Source organism: Neophocaena asiaeorientalis, unplaced genomic scaffold (assembly GCF_003031525.2).
Source record: "Neophocaena asiaeorientalis asiaeorientalis breed wild unplaced genomic scaffold, Neophocaena_asiaeorientalis_V1.1 scaffold40, whole genome shotgun sequence".
Taxonomy (NCBI): domain Eukaryota; kingdom Metazoa; phylum Chordata; class Mammalia; order Artiodactyla; family Phocoenidae; genus Neophocaena; species Neophocaena asiaeorientalis.
This window is the reverse complement of record NW_020185335.1, coordinates 4,867,275-4,884,313: the sequence shown is the minus strand read 5'-3', so window position 1 is coordinate 4,884,313 and position 17,039 is coordinate 4,867,275. Positions and strand designations below refer to the sequence as shown.

The window sequence follows — 17,039 nt, the reverse complement described above, 5'->3', positions numbered from 1 at the left end:
ACGCTGCCACCATCATTCTTCAGACTGAGAAAGTTTTTAAAAAGGGCCCTTTATGCAGAAAATGCTCTATGACCTTATGTGGCGATGAGCCTCAACGCTAAAGTAGATATGGGGGACAAGAAGGCCAAGGAAAGCTCTCAGTGATTGTTTCATTAATAAGTCAGATATTAATCAGCAGGTCTCTAAATCCTTACAGTATTTGTAAATCCTCATTCCTGATATTGCCAGACTCCTTCTGCATCCCCGTGGTCACAAAAGTTTAACGCTCTAGTTTCTCAACCTTAAGACTATGGGTCTTTTGGACAAGATAATTCTTTGTGGTGGAGGGCTGTCTTGTGCACTGTAGGATATTTACAGCATTTCTGGCCTCTCCCTTTAGATGCCAGTAGCATAAAACCCCTCACAGTTGTGACAGCCAAAACGGTCTCCAGATATTGCCAAATGTCCCCTGAGGGAGCAAAATCACCTTGGATGGAGAGTCACTGCCCTAAGGGAAAAGATGCTGTGTGCTTAAGTTCATGACAGGAAGTCTGAAAGAAAGAACCCTTAAGGGACAGAGTTGGGAGTGACCTTAGTCAAAGCAGAACAATTCCCCAGGGATGGTGGCAAATGGAGGAAGCCGGCCTGAGCCCCTGAAGGCTTAAGATCAGAGCCAGCAGTGAAGAGTGCATGTGATGTACAGAACAATTTCTCTATAGTCACGCAAAATCATTGCATTCCTCAGGATGCATCCTGTGTTGACAATCTCATCTCTTTGCACATAACTTTTCTCTGCGCGAAATATCCTATGTCATCTTTAAGTGGCTGTTTAAGGCCTACTGGCAGAACAGGAAGTAGAGGTGATAAAGATTGGGGATGGTAGTCTGGGGCACGAACCCGTGTCCCCTGCATCGGCAGGCGGACTCTCAACCACTGCACCACCAGGGAAGCCCTAGGATATACTTTTAAGGTAAATAAATATTTCTTCTATTTGCATTTTAAGTTCTGGAAATAACTAAAAGCAAAAATAATTGACGCATCAGTCTCTAACCTAGCTGACTTCAGAGAGGTTATAAATGGATATGTATGCTAATTTCATTCCCTGCTGAAAATATGTATTTTCTATGAAACTATATTTTAACTAAAAAATTCCAGTTTAGAGTGTTAATACATTGAATATACAAAACAGCAGGTACCACTGATTTAGACTAAAAACACACACACACAAACTGGAAAAGAAAATGAGATTAAAAGTTGAAATGTGTTTGATTAAAGTAACATTTGATTCTACTGATGTTGTAATTTCACCCCAGGCCCAACAGTATAAAACTCACCATACATTCGTGATAATTTTATGTAGCGCTGAGGCCTTCCTTTATAGACAATGGCATGCAGACATTTAGGAATGATGGAATGAGTTTATGAACCAATCAAATAGAAATGCTTTGTGGTTTCTTTCTCTTGAACTCGTAACAAGGTTTGCTGTAACAGCATTTATTCCCGGGCTTTGCATTCTATAAGGGGCGCTTTGTTGATTGACTATAGGAATGATTTCAGACACTGCTTGTGAGTTTTCACAAGAGAAGTCTGATTAATTATTATAAGATAGAAACATGGTTCTTAAGTGACATCACTTTCCTCAGACATGTTTATGGCACGTCGCCACCACTTACTGTCTCCCCGGCAGAGCAGAGGCCCTAGTTTATAGGCTGCTGCTGAATGTGGTCGACCGGTGTCTGTGATCACAATCTTAGTTACTGGCAGATGTTCTTTATAAGAAAGGAATCCCGTGTCATTGGTCCTAAAAAACAGTAACAACAGCGAGATTCTTAAAATTATTCTGATGAACATAGTTATAAAGTAAACAATAGTCCTTATTGCATTTCAAAGCCAAGATGTTCTGAGCTACATTTGCACACACAGAAGAGTCAGGATCAAATTACTCATCTGAGAATGGAAAAATATGGCAACATTTTAGTGTCCCTTGCAGACGGAGTGTAGTTGGTGATTTTTAAACTCTGTTGGCCATTTTCTACCTTTTAAATGAGATGGTTAATCCACTGCCATTTAGTGTAATAATTGGTGGTGTGTTTCCAGGTCTACCGTTCTGGTATTTGTTTCTTATTTTTTTCCCACAGGATATCTTGTATTTTTGCTCCCCCTTTCATGCCTCCTCTTGGTTTACTTCATATTGTTTTGCATTCGATTTTACTTTTTTACTCACCCTTTAGCTATATGACTGTTTATTGTATTTTAATATTTTCTTTATAGATTATAAGACGCATCCTTAATCCACCACAGTCTACTTATATTTTATGTTGTATTACTTAATATAAAATGTCAGAAGCCTACCATTGGATAATTTTTAACATCCTTCCCTACATAAACACCTGTTCTTTGTGCTACGGTTGTAATAATATATTTTAAATCCAGATGTTATAAACTTTATAATTTAATTTACCTAATCAAGAGAAAAATTTAAACACTGGCTTTTACGTTTACTGACATATTCATGATTTCCAGTGTCCCTCATTCCTTCCTGAAGATCTGTGTTTTAATCCGGTGTTAGTTCTGTTTAACCTGAAGAATTTCCATCAGTATTTCTTACGGTACAGTTGTGTTGACAACAGATTCTCTCAGCATTTGTTTAATCTGAACAGGAATTTACTTTACCTTCATTTGTGAAATGTATTTTCGTCCTGTAGAGAATTCTGGGTTGACAGTGCTTCCTCTTCCAGCACACTAAGGGTATCATTCCATTGTCTTCTGACCTGTGCTCCTGATGAGAGGTCAGCCTTCATTTGTATCCTTATTCCCCTGTATGGAATGTCTTCTACCAGATTCACCCAAACTGGCTACTTTGAAAACATTCATCTTTATCACTGGTTTTTGGCAACGTGAACAACAAACCCAGGTGTGTTTTTCTCGGGTTTTTATTCTGCTTGAGATCTTCTGAGTTTCTGGAATCCATACACTGAAGTTGTACTAGTTATCTACTATGGCATAACAAATTATCCCAGAACGCAGTGACTTAAAACACGACATTTTACGGTCTATGATTCTTCTGATTTATGATCCTCTGTCTCAGGGTCTCTCCCAAGGCTATACTCAAAGTGTTGGCAAGGACTGCAATCAGCTCAGTACTTGAGTGGGGAAGGCTCTGTTTCCAAGCTCACCCTGTGGCTGCTGGCGGTTGGACTGACAGCCTCAGTTATTCACTGGCTGTTGGTTGAAGGCTACCCTCAATTCTTTGTCCACGAGAGCTCACGACATGGCAGATTGCTATACTGAAACAAGAAGGCTAGAAGACGCAGAGAATTTTGAGCAAGTCAGAAGTCACAGTCTTCTGTAACCCAACCTCTGAAGTGACATCTCATCACCTTTATCATATTCTGTTCTTAAAAGCAAGTCACAAGGTCCATGTGACATACAAGAGAAGGAAATTACACAATGGTGTGAACAACAGGCAGTGTGGAAAATCGGGGGCCATCTTGGGGGCTTGCTTCCAGAGATACTTATTAAGCAAATCTGAGAAATTTTCAGCCATAGTTTCATCAAATATATATATATATATGGCTTCATTTTATTTCCTGCCCTTCTGGGACTCCAATTTCTTGCCTGTTAAATCATTGATATTTTCCCACAAGCCACAAAGGGTCTGTCAATGCTTCTCTCAATCTTTTTTTTTTTCCTGTGTTCTTCAGACTGAATGATTTCTACTTATGTACCTTCAGGTTTACTGAAGATTCCTTTTGCTATTTCCCATAAAAGCTGAAGTCTATCCAGTGAATATTTTACTTCTGATGATGTTGTACTTTTCTGTTCTAAAATCTACATTTGCTTCGTTTTTTCTTTTCTTTTCTTCTTTTTTTGGCAGCGTTGGGTCTTTGTTGCTGTGCGCGGGCTTTCTCTAGTTGCAGTGAGCAGGGGCTACTCTTCGTTGCAGTGCATGGGCTTCTCACTGTGGTGACTTCTCTTGTTGTGGAGCATGGGCTCTAGGTACATGGGCTTCAATGGTTGCCACACACGGGCTCAGGACGTGTGGCACACGGGCCTTAGAGCGCGCAGGCTTCTGTAGTTGTGGTGTGCGGGCTCGGGAGCTCTGTGGCACGAGGGATCTTCCCAGACCAGGGATCGAACCCATGTCCCCTGCGTTGGCAGGCAGGTTCTTAACCACTGCACCACAAGAGAAGTCCCTACATTTGCTTCTTTAATAAAGTTCTCATTTATCTGCTTAGAATACCCTTTGTTCACTTGTGATTATTTTTACCTTCAATTCTTCATATGTTTTTTAACAGTTGCTTTAAAGTTTTTGCCTGCTGATCAAACACCTGTGTCCCAGGGCCTGTTCCTAATGGTACTTTTATTTTCTTGACTTTGGATCAAAGTCTACTCTTTTTAGGAATAAGCAATAATTGTTATAATATTCTGGATATTATGGGTGATACATTGTAGAGACTCTGGATTCTGTTATCATTCTCTGAAGACTTCTTTTGTTTTCACAAGCAGTTAAATCACAACCTTATCACAATAATGGAGGTTTTACTTCATCAGGGTGGGCCTGTGTCAGTTTCACTTGTAGTTTTCAATCATACTCAGTTCTTGGACATCCTCTTTGCTGTAAAAGGCAGTGGACCTTCTGTCATTTCTATGGAAAGATGAGGGCTTTACAAAGCCCATCTCAATTAATGAGACTTAAGCTCTAAATTCTCTCTCTCCTCGGGTGGTTGCTGCTGAAATTCCTGTGTGGCTTGTTCACTTTCCCAGCTGCATCTCTCTGCTTGGTTCCTAGAAATCTCCCCTGTGCATGTGCAGCTCAAGGGTCAGGGGTCTGAGAGGAGTTGATATAGTGGTCTCCCCTTAAGTGGTTTTCTCCTTTCTGACATGTCCAGAAATCAATTTCTAGTCATTCTGGCTGCTCTGAACTTTCCTCTGATACCCCCCGCCAAAAAAAATCTAGTATTCTCTTTGAGTTCTAGCCACTCCATGGTAGGCGGTCTGGTGAGTAGCCCCAAGGAAAAGGCACATAAACATAAATCTCACCCACTCAAGTTCCCTTCTTTTAAGGTTTGAAGGCTCCCAACCCTGGTAGTTTCTGCCTACATTTGGTTATTCTCCACTTGCTACAAGTAGGTGTTTTTAATAAATAGTTTTCCTGGGATTACAAATGTTATCTGGGGTTAGGTTAGTTCTATGCAAGCTACTTAAGCATAAGCAGAATTTAATATGAAAAATTTCAAAGTCTTATTTTTAAAAATTATTTTTGATGAATAAAATGTCATGCAGACATTGGAGAGTTATTGGTGATTAGATTAGTTTAAAATTTTTTTATTCACATTTAAAAATACTTATTACTGTGTGGGCATTTTCTGTGAAGGCAGAGAGAAGAAAAAAAAAAAGTAACTCCCAAAGGAGTAGAAATTTTGAAAAATCTTGAGTAAGAGAGACAATATTCTTCATACTGAACATATAACAATAAGAGTATAATCAATGACTCCATATAGAGGCCTCCTTTAGGGTATTCTAAAATAATCTGGTTTTTGATATAACAGTCTTTGATGTTTGACAAATGAATAAATGGGATATTTCAAGCTCGATTTTCAAATCCCTAAATATTATAGATTTCCTTTTTCAAAATATGATAAATGGAATATTAGTTTTTCATAGCATAGTGTATCCTTTAAGAAAATAAAAGAGCTACACGTTTAAATAATTGTGGGAAATTCTAAGTTTATATATTTAAAGGTTTTATAGGCAGATTATTGAAGAGATGTGTTAGTAATTAAAGGCTGTAAATATATTTTGAGAATAATATAATTCTTAATTATACTTAATTTTAAAGAGAATGATAATTGAATTAAAATGAAAAGCAGACATGAAACAGATGCCTCTGTTTCATCATATTACAGAAATAAAAGGTGTATGACTCATGATCCATTACCAAAAAATTCAAATGAAAAGACAGTGATCTTACCATTTAGAATTCAGGTTGTAATACATTTCATCAAAACGTACCTTTAATTTCTTCACTGTACTACCTCGTTTAGTATCTGCCTACTTATATATGTTTTGAGTGACTCATTTAAAAAAATGATAAACTTGATTTTGCATAAGGAAATCATATGGAAATCACCATTCATTCCGGTCAGCATCACAGTTGCAGTAATATTGAGAATCAATGCAGTTCCCCTCTAATCCACAAGTACATTTTTGAGGATCAGGTAAAGAACCTCCCCAGTAAGTTTGTGTTTCATTGGTTCTTCCAACCCACCAGCTCAGAGGGGTTCCATCTGAAAGACAAAGGTGAGAAATGTGACATCTGTTCTATACCCCAACCCTTCCATCCAGTATAATTCCCTCCTTCCCAAGTCATTAAAAAGAATGAACGGAGAAAGATTGATTTGATGTAGTGATATTCCCAACACTGTAATTGATGGCATTTCCTTAAGCAAGTTTTTAAAAAAACATTTCATTATTTAAGCTTAAGTGATTGATATATTTTTCTTTGAGTAGAAAAGAAACCAGCAGTTCCTATTTAATTCAGGCATAATAGTAAAAATAAATGTATTGAGAGCAAATCACACATGTAATTTTGTTAAAAATAATTTTTTGAAACAAGAAGGCATCAAATTATAAACCACAGTAATTAACATATGAGAAACAAAATTGATTTGAGATCATGAAATGCCCATTAAAACATTATGAAATGCTATGTAAAGTTAGTGATTTATCTCAATATATTTATTGGCTAAAAATAAACTAGGTGTTTATTAAACATTAGGCATATTACAGCATTCCCTTGTTATGATTTAAGATATGTTTGAAAGTGTATATTTTTTCTTCCATTTACTGGCTTGGCTACTTATTTGAAGACTACAGAAATAACACTGAGAGATCTTTACGCCTGAAGCAGATACTCCACTCAAAAACAAAGTTTCCCTTAACCAAATGCATTTATCTCTATGATGAATGTTCAGCGACCAGCTCCTTCACAGAGCTAAGACTAAACATGATGCCAAGGAACTAGAGCAAAGAATAGACAGAACATTTAGATGCGGCATGCAGGCAATCTGTCTTAGGGAAACAACAAGTTAGAGAGGAAAACTCATAGTCACTTGAGAATCACGGCATGAGAAGAAGGTGACATCAAATCAGTCAGCTCCTCAAAGGTGCTTGATCATTTTTCCATTGACTTACAAACCTTTTAAGTTGCTGCCATTAGCCCTACTTTTACTAATTTCTCCCTTACTTACAAATGCCAAACCTCATAAAAACTTATTATTAAATTGGACCTGTGCTGATGCAAACAACCTCTCTCGCAGCGTTACTACACATTCCTGTCCACTATGCCGGGAAAACAAGGAGTTGTTGGAAGCTTGTGTTATGCGTTAATTAATATCAAGAATCTTCATCTTCTTTAATTGCATGATTAACTGATCAACTGAAGGCGAAACCTGCTTGAAGCATTTAGTAGATCTATTTCAACATACTGCTTAAAACGTTATGTGTTCATAGATTTAAAAAAATAAATCATTATTCCTAAATACTGAATAATATTTTCGCATCTAAATTTGCTATCTCCCTGGCACTTCCCTCGTGGTTCAGTGGTAAAGAATCCACCTTCTGATGCAGGGGACGCGGGTTCGATCCCTGGTCAGGGAACTAAGATTCCACATGCTGTGGGGCAACTAAGCCTGCACGCCACAACTATTGAGCTCGTGTGCCTCAACTAGAGAGCCTGTGTGCCACAAACTACAGAGCCCACACACTCTGAAACCCACACCACAACTACAGAGCCCAGGAGCCCTGGAGCCTGCGTGCCACAACTAGAGAGAGAAAATCCGCACACCACAACTAGAGAGAAGCCTGTGTGCTGCAACAAAAGAGCCTGCGCCGCAACGAAAGATCCCGCGTGCCTCAACAAAGATCCAGCGTGCCGTAACTAAGACCCGACACAGCCAAAAATAAATAAGTAAATAAATTTGCTATTTTCCCTACAAATAGAAACCACTTAATGTTTTAAAGATACCAAATACCTTCAGTTTCCTCCAAGACTTTTTGAAGTGTCCTAAAGAATTTACATAAGTATAAGGAAGAATTAAGAAAAACATGAAAAAATTTTAAAGTTGAAATTAAAATGATAAAGTATCAGAGATCATGGTAGATCATTTCTATTCTCAGAGTTAAAATCCCAAATGGCTTGAGTATTCATATTGAGCATCCTTCCAGTGTGCTGAGCTGCAGACCCACAGGTTGCCGGAAACATTTTCATATACATTTAACTTGATTCATCCACAATTATGGCACCATTATTACTTGAAGCTGCTATATTCTCAAGATCTGAAACTTTAAATTTAACTTGTCTGACACCACCTTCCTGATCTTCCCCGTACATTTCTTACTGTGACCTCCAAATCCAAACTGTTCCCTCTTTTCCACCTCAAATCCATTCTACATGAATTCTAGCGTCACAGACCTGAGGAAACTCTGTGTATTTAACAGTTATCCTCATCATCTGTTCTACAGCCTTCTAGAGTTTACTATTCTCTTTACTAGTGGTTGCCAAACACCTGGGAATCCTTCACACTCCTTGTTGTCCCCTTGACTTCGTGTGGTGCTCGCTCACTAACATTCTTGGGGATTCCGTGTTCTGGTTCTTTTAGAGTTTGACTCATTTGTGATTTTGATGATTGTCTTTCCTTTCCTTTCTTCTCTAGTTAAGCAACTCAGTTCATTTTGTTCCATCACATTCATTTTCCCTTCTAAAATTATGGTTCTCATTCTTCTTAGAATACACTTCTGTACTTGCTTACCTACTTTTCTTTTTTAGATTCCAATATCAATATTCACTAATAATGAACAATCAGCTGCATACTGAACTGGTAGGTTCACTATAACCACGACGCACTGGAGAGCTGGGAAGAGAGGAGCTCACTTCATGCACTTTGTATGTGTTATGCCACCCAGCCACGACCACGCCCCCCTGAGGTTGGTATGATTGGGCCCAATTCAGTGACGAGAAAACAAAGACTGAGAAAGACTCTTCTATCCAAGTTCTGTACCTAATCAACAAGGGACCTGGACCTTGAATCCAGATCTCTCTCCCCACCTCTAAATCCTATGCTCTTTGTACTACAACTGTCTGATGGTCAGTCTCAGATGGGATTGGGGTTTCAGGGGGTTAAGATTTGAGGGGATACCAGCAAGATGAGAAGAGTTAGGAGGGGTTAAGAGGCTGAATGAGAACATTCTGAAAAAGAAGGAGGAGGAAAAGTTGGAAGAGGGAGTGGAACTCAGGCATATGGGAGAAAATGATCAGACTGGATTAAGTGGGTGGACAAGTAAATAGGATTGGGGCTTAACTGGAAACAAAAGATTCAAAGGTCATACCAGGAGTTCAAAATTTTTCTGCGTGACCCACATAACACATGATATTCACATATGAAACACATTTCATTTTAAAGTTCTTGTCATTCTGTCTGGAACGCCAACCTCGCTTAAGACGACAAATGAGAGGGAACAAAGCAGCTTTATTTTGCAGGTGTCTTAGAATCTTCTCTGACTGCTGAAGAAAAATACACCTGATTACTGCTGCTAGAAAACAGTGTGCTGGGGAGCGGCATGAAGGTTCATAGGCAAGTGAGTCCAGAATACGCAGCTGAGGCGTCCAGATGGAAGAGTCCGTACTGGACGGAAGAGCTAGGAAGGCACTGGAGCTTCTTAAACAGTAAAGTGTTGTGATGGAAGCAGTGTGTTTCTTACAGGTGAATTCTCTTCATGAAGATTAATCTTTTGGATGATACAGTGGGTGGGCAGGAGATACGGACTGATGACCGGCTGAGAGGCCAGTAGGAAAGATCTTGCAGTAACTTCATATATTAGGTCATTAAAGCCCGCACTAAGGCAGAGCTGGTGGGACTCGAGATATTGTCACATAATGAGATGCTCTAAAGGGAGAAAACACAAGACCAGAACTATAATTTAGGAGGAGACTGGTTATTAAAAGTAGAGTAAAAGAAAGAGTTAAACATGGTTTTCTGATTCCTCTTTGAGCTGCTGAAAAAAAAAAAAAACTGTTTCTAGCAGACTGTTCTAATTTTCAGTTATACCCAGAGGGTAACTGTCAACAACCCGTGAAAGAGTCACACAGAATAGTCACTTTCAGAAAACGAATTCATATTTTTATTAACCCTTTTCCATGGTAAAAACCAACCGTATGTGTCACTTGCCCTTTATGAGGGATCAACACCGCGCATTCATCGAGTGTCAGAACAAAGCCCTTTTCTGTGCAGTTCTCTGATTAAGGGCAGGCAGAGACTCTAAAGACAATCAAGGCTTTGAACAAAGCTCAGTGTGAACTGACCTTGTTCTCTTCTTCAGACAACAGCATCTCTGTGACTTCCAGACTGCGACACGTTTGCTAAAGACACAGGGAGCACACACACTAGGCGGCTCTAGGCCTCCATCTTGGCCGACTTAAACTCCGCAGGAGCTGGTTAAGTAAAACATACTGTGCGACGTGTGTAGGGGGACAAACGCCCCAATGTACTTACCTTCCTTATTTACAAGTCGTGACTTCTTGCAGTAGTAGGTCAGCTCCTGTTCACAGTGCTCCGCACGGTTAACTGTGGCCTGCAGTTGCTCCATGCTGGCCACGTATTCGAAAAATCCAGCATAGGGGTTCTCTGGATTGGTACCGCGGACTCTTGTTACCTCGGAGCCATTGTGCTGGATGATGGTCCACGCAGTTTCTTGTATGCAGAAATGGGGGAAGAAAGAGAGGAGACCATCACTAGTCTGCAAAAGTTAAAATAAATAAAGAAAATCAAAATCACCTTTTATCTGAGTCAAAGTTTTCTAGTCATCAAACCTCTCTGAGAGGTAGAATCAACACAAATGGATTCTTAAAACTTTTAAATTATACTAAAGTGACTTTTTTCCCTGAAATTTATACGATTGCCACGCATTTGCAGCGTTTTTATTCTACTTTTTCATATAATTCAGCCAGAAAATATTCATGGTGAAAAATGTTAAGAAAACTGATTATTAAAATTTGTGGTGCATTTCATCAAATCTGACATTCTGCTTTTAGAAGATGTGTCATTATTTTTCGATTGTTAACGCATCCTGAATTCAGAGATGCTACAATATGAAAAAAAAATGTATCCTTGAATTTGTAAAATATTTTAAATGACATAACGTAAACAATGACTTTTCTAGTCTTATCGTATCCTGCCAGCAAAAAGAAAGTCAAACTTTTATGGCCCGTATATATACCTCCCTTCAGACAATTTTTAATTATGAGTGTACATGTATTTCTGTTTTACATCAAGTTTTGGATAGAGGATTTTTTCACAACATGGGAAAATGTACAAAATATTTAAGTGGGGAACGCAGGATACAAAACTATATATAATATGATTATGATACATACACAAACACACACATAAATATATATTCATCGGACACAGATGTTAGGAAATTACACCAGAAATACATCTATTTCTTTTAAAATCAAATCTGAAATATTCATCTTGGTATCATGTGATCTGCATAATTATGCAATGCAAATAGGAAGTTACTTTTTGTGTGTGTGTGTGGCACGCAGGCCTCTCACTGCTGTGGCCTCTCCCGTTGCGGAGCACAGGATCCGGACGCACAGCCTCAGCGGCCATGGCTCACGGGCCTAGCCGCTCTGCGGCATGTAGGATCTTCCCGGACCGGGGCACGAACCCGTGTCCCCTGAAGCAGCAGGCGGACTCTCAACCACTGCGCCACCAGGGAAGCCCCAGAAGTTACTTTTTTGAACATGCAGTACAGCATCAGCAACTCAACTAACACAAGAAATAATATATCTTTGAGTAGGTACTAGAGCTATCACTATTAGCACCTGAATGTCTGTAAACATTTCAATCATACTGATTACCAAAACTATTTAGATGAAACAAAAGTCCGACAAGGTTTGTAACAGAAGATGGCATATTGTATCTATCCTTCAACTTTCCCAGCAATAAATTTATTATATTTACTGTGACATACGCAGACCGAAGAACACATTAATCAAAAGGCCTCCGATTTAATAGGTGAGAAACAGATTGGAAGTTGTCAGAACTCTGCTATTAATGTGCTGTTAAATCACATAACTCTTCTGTATTAAGAAGAATATTCCAAATTGGAGGAAAAGAGTAGGTAGAAATCCCCGCCAGCCTCTTTTTAGCTAATACATTCACATGGACCAACGCAATCAAAACAAGAAATTTCAGTCCCACCCGTCTCCTGGTCATCAGAATTTTGAGTAGAGAGTTCTGTTAAGTAAATGAGACAGGAGGCAAATTTGACAGCCTTACTCCCCTCCACGCGTGGATCATTATTTTCCTCTGAAACAACAGCTGTTACTTTTATTTCCACCTTGCATTTCAGCTCACCAAAGCGCTTTAACAGTAAATTATTTTCCTTAAAGAGGACATGATATATAAGCTCATGAAATTAATTATGGATGACCAGACAGCAGTACAGTGGAGAGATCACCAGGAGACCTGAGCTGCAGATCTGTCATGTGTCTGTGCCCTTAAGAAAGTCAGGCGAAATCTCAGCCTCCATTTCCAAATTTGGAAAAAAAAAAAAAAAAAAGGGCAGAATATAGGGGGCAATATATTAAGTCTGAAATTCTATCATTTTAGCCACACAATCTTGACTATTAGAAATTTAAGATTATTAACCAGGCAAATCTGTTAGTCTAGCCTCTGTTGGACTCTGCTTTTATTATTCAGCAGAATGATTCATCTTTTCTTGTGGGGAATCAACGGCGTGCATGAAGCAGCTCATCTCCGGCTGAGAAGCTGCTGAAAGAGCAGGACAATAAACCTCCTTGAAACCTTTGTCTCTTTGCTTTTTGGGTCACCCTGAGAGGGACTTCCCTATCGCTTAGCGTCCACTGGGTCATGAAGAACACATTGTGTTCTTGTAAGGTCTCTTAAGGTATTGTAAGAAACCCAAGGCCATAGTGCATGACAGCTGTTAAAGGGCTGCTCATAGAAATGTTTCCTTTTGAAATTCTAAAATTTCCATATGATAGTTTCTGTAAGTGATTTCATTTTCTAGTATAAAGCGCTACAAGGAGGAAGTTACCCGGGATGCCGTGCTTATCAGATAATCAAGATGTCCAGGGCAAAGCAGAGACAATGAAAGCATCACAATGGATTCTGAGCAATGGAAATGAGAGCCCAGCATCCATGCTCCAAATCGCATGTGCTTTACTAATAGAGGAACGTCTGCAAACTATTATACTGTTCTTTCGGACATGATTGTGTTATCTGATATTTCTACAAATACCTATTTAGAAATTACAACTACAAAAAAAAGTAGCCTTCACAATGCATAATTTAGTATTTTGTGATTTAATCTATCGGTTTTTCCACTATTAAAAGACTGATAGGTTCTGATTTGCTAACTACACTGATAGGTTCTGATTTGCTAACTATAGTACCTCCGGCAAGTGGGCTTGGCAAGTGCTGAAAAAGACATTAGTCACTGAAGGAATAAACATGTGAATGAATAAAAACAAAGTACTGTCCAGACTAGAGCACAGCCTTCCAGGTTATCTGGTTGTGATTCTGTGGTGGCTCTGAGATTTTCATTGCCTCTTAACTATTTTAGAACTTTGTAAATAGAAGACATCTGATGCAACTGCAAAATAATGATAAGGCTGAAACTGTGAAGGGTATGAGACATCCCACTTGCAAGCTAACAAGTTATCTTGCCTTCTATACACATTGTATCTATTTATCTTTAACTCTCTCACTCTCTCTAGATGCAGTGAGTGCCAGATGCACCTAAGCCTACTGCAGTTGTACCACGAGAGAGGGACCCCCAAATTACAAGACTTGGAGCTTATAGAGGATGGCTGGCACATCTCCACCCTGACAAAGAGTGAGAGAGGAACTCTGGAATGCAACAAATCTCTGAGGAGAGGGCGGTCTAGTTCTTAGGTTTTACAATGTAGGTAAATATCTCTGGGGGAGATAAGCTTCAAATCCCTCCAGGGAAATCCACTATCTCTAAGACATATTTACATTAAATTATCCTTTAACACAGACTTCCAGGTTTTTTTTGCTATTTGTTTTGCTTAGCAACCAAGGCATTGTTTCCTGACAAGTAATTCTGTCTACAGACCAGGAAATTCAACCTGGTAGAGGTCCATGGGCTCCTCCACTAGGGAAGAAGCCAGTTTTGCCTCCCTTGGCCCAGTCACTTCAGCATTACTGATGAATGGATATGTCTGTTCTTTGAATCCTCTTTGAACTGACTGTAACATCTTACCAGTTTCCTCAGGAATAAGGTTAAAAACATTAAACAAGATCTTCAAAACGTGATTTTTAGCTTTTATTTTCCTATCTGTGTGAGTGTCGTGATGTCATTTTTTGGAAAATTATCCTTTACCAAGTGCAAAGAGAGTTGTCAAGGTAAGGAAACACAGGGAAATAAGAAGAGACAGCAGAAAATCTATGAAATTAATATATATACTAAAACATTGAAAGGCAGTTTGGGTTTACTGGTGTCTCTCCCTGAAAGTGATTTCTAACATATAGATTGTATGTAAAGCAACTGAGTGATTAAGAACTTGATTTATCTTGGGCTGACTGCTGTTTTCTAGTGTGATAACAGTGTAAAGAAAAAACATGCTGTTTAAGCAACACAGTTGCAGAGTATGTGTTCCTTCAGGATTAATAGCTGCGGGTGATAGAGGTGATAAAGACTGTAAGAGTGGGTAGGAAGTGCTATGTTAAGGAAAGCTGGGAGATGAAAGAAAAGCTAGCATCCTGGAGCAAAACATGATGTAAACAAGGCTGCATTTGAATAACGATAGTGAGTTATTAACTCTCATAGCTATTAAGAAGGTCTTTACTATTGAAATCCCTAAAGTAAAGATAGTTTTGCTATTATGTCTTTTTTTTTTTTTAATAAATGTATTTATTTACTTTTGGCTGCGTTGGGTCTTTGTTGCGCGGGCTTTTCTCTAGTTGCAGCGAGTGGGGGCTACTCTTTGTTGCGGCGTGCGGGCTTCTCATTGTGGTGGCCTCTCTTGTTGTGGAGCATGGGCTCTAGGCACGTGGGCTCAGTAGTTGTGGCCCGCGGGCTCTAGAGGACAGGCTTACTAATTGCGGTGCCCGGGCTTAGTTGCTCTGAGGCATGTGGGATCTTCCCAGAACAGGGCTCCAACCCGTATCCCCTGCATTGGCAGGTGGCTTCTTAACCACTGTACCACCAGGGAAGTCTTAACACTCTCCAGACTTCTCATGAAAGGGTCTCAGGGGCCCCTATCTCAGAATCACATGGGGAGCTTGGATTTAATAGAGTAGATCTTGGTCTCTAAACTTACTGAGACAGTGAAACTAAATCCAGGAGTCTTGGTAGTGGGGCACTGGGAAAAGGTGACTTTAAACCATAGAATTAGGGATTCCCTGGTGGCGCAGTCGTTGGGAGTCTGCCTGCTAATACAGGGGACACGGGTTCGAGCCCTGGTCTGGGAGGATCTCGCATGCCGCGGAGCGGCTAGGCCTGTGAGCCACAACTGCTGAGCCTGTGCGTCTGGAGCCTGTGCTCCGCAACAGGAGGGGCCGTGATAGTGAGAGGCCCGCGCACCGCGATTAAGAGTGGCCCCCGCTTGCCACAACTAGAAAAAGCACTTGCACAGAAACGAAGACCCAACACAGCAAAAATAAATAAATTAATAAAAAATAAGGAATGATATTTTTAAAAAAAACATAATTATTTTCACAAAAGTTAAAAAGCCACGGCTATACCTCTCAGCAATTTCTCTGTGCTGAAACAACTGTCCTTACAATACAATATTTGATGCTGAGACATTTCTTGAACATAAAACTATTTCTTTACAGAGAAAGCAATGGCTTTAGCATACAAGAAGAACAAAAAAGCCCTATACATTTCAACAGAGACGACCACTGGGATTCATATTATCCTAATTATTTTAAAATTATATTTAGAATATTCTGCTTAGAAAGAATTTTCAGTTTTTAACATATTTTAGGAAATTATCCATTCAAAAGGGATTGTCTTTTTATCTTTTAGCTTGTAATGCTTAAAGATATTTAAATCCCTGTGAAATCATATGTTGGACAGTAATTCTAGACTAAGAACTTTTTTTTTTTAGTTACACATTTGCAAGCTGCCAATTCAGCATTTTGTCTTGCCTTCATAATTGGTATACCTGATTTCTGTACCTTGAGGATATGTTATTGGCTACAGGCAATGAGACATTGGTAGAATGTAGTCTTTTCTAGTGGAAACATTTTCAGGCTAGGAGACGGGACCAAGGTTTGATGTCTTGATCTATCCCTAATGATATTCCTTAGTCTGCCTCTGTCAACCTCCTTGAGACTTGCTTTCCGCATTTGCAAAACCATAACAGCAAGCAAAGTTTCAAGTTATAATGTGCATTTTTCACGGGGCTGTTACACTCTGGGACTGTCACTTTCGTGTGAATATGTTTCAATATTCCGGAGCTTCTGAAGATACTTCCCTGTTTCCTAACTGGATTATCTGTGTCTCTGTCCACTGCTTGCTCTTCAAATGGCCTTAAGTTTTGTGAATATCCTCTTTTTCATCAATACTTTTTGATAATTTTGCTAAAGCACCTTTAACCTCTGTGTGTGTATATATACATAAATCTACTTCTTCGAATTGCAGAGTTGAGACTCAGGTAACTAAAATAGGCATATTAGTAATATGACAAGGTAAATGTTGATTTAATAGAAATGAAATAATTCATTCAATAAAATGAAATTAATAATTTCCCTACCATTTAGATGGTCATGAAAAATGTACATGGCCTATAAATCACTGAATTATTATGCGTAATAAACATAATGTAGGCATGCATGTATGTGTATACAGTCCATCCTCATTACCTGCAGATTCTCATCATTTGTGAATCTGCCTACTCACCAAAATTTATATGAATCCCAAAATCAGTTCTTGAGGTGCTCTTGTATGTCTGCAGACACAAAGCAAAAAAACCGAGTTGCCCAATATGAATTTCA

General features: G+C 39.1%; 1 protein-coding gene across 7 annotated transcripts in view; it reads right to left on the bottom strand.

Annotated features, from left to right (window-relative positions):
* Positions 1 to 17,039, bottom strand: part of CNTNAP4 (contactin associated protein family member 4) — a 259,706-nt gene that overhangs the window by 44,562 nt on the left and 198,105 nt on the right. For all 7 annotated transcript variants that reach the window (XM_024735646.1, XM_024735648.1, XM_024735652.1 and 4 more), the window contains 3 exons: positions 10,533 to 10,730; positions 6,113 to 6,269; positions 1,653 to 1,780 (listed from right to left, as the gene is read on the bottom strand). In XM_024735646.1, coding sequence (XP_024591414.1) covers positions 1,653 to 1,780; positions 6,113 to 6,269; positions 10,533 to 10,730 — 483 coding nt within the window. The remainder of the gene's footprint in view (positions 1 to 1,652; positions 1,781 to 6,112; positions 6,270 to 10,532; positions 10,731 to 17,039) is intronic.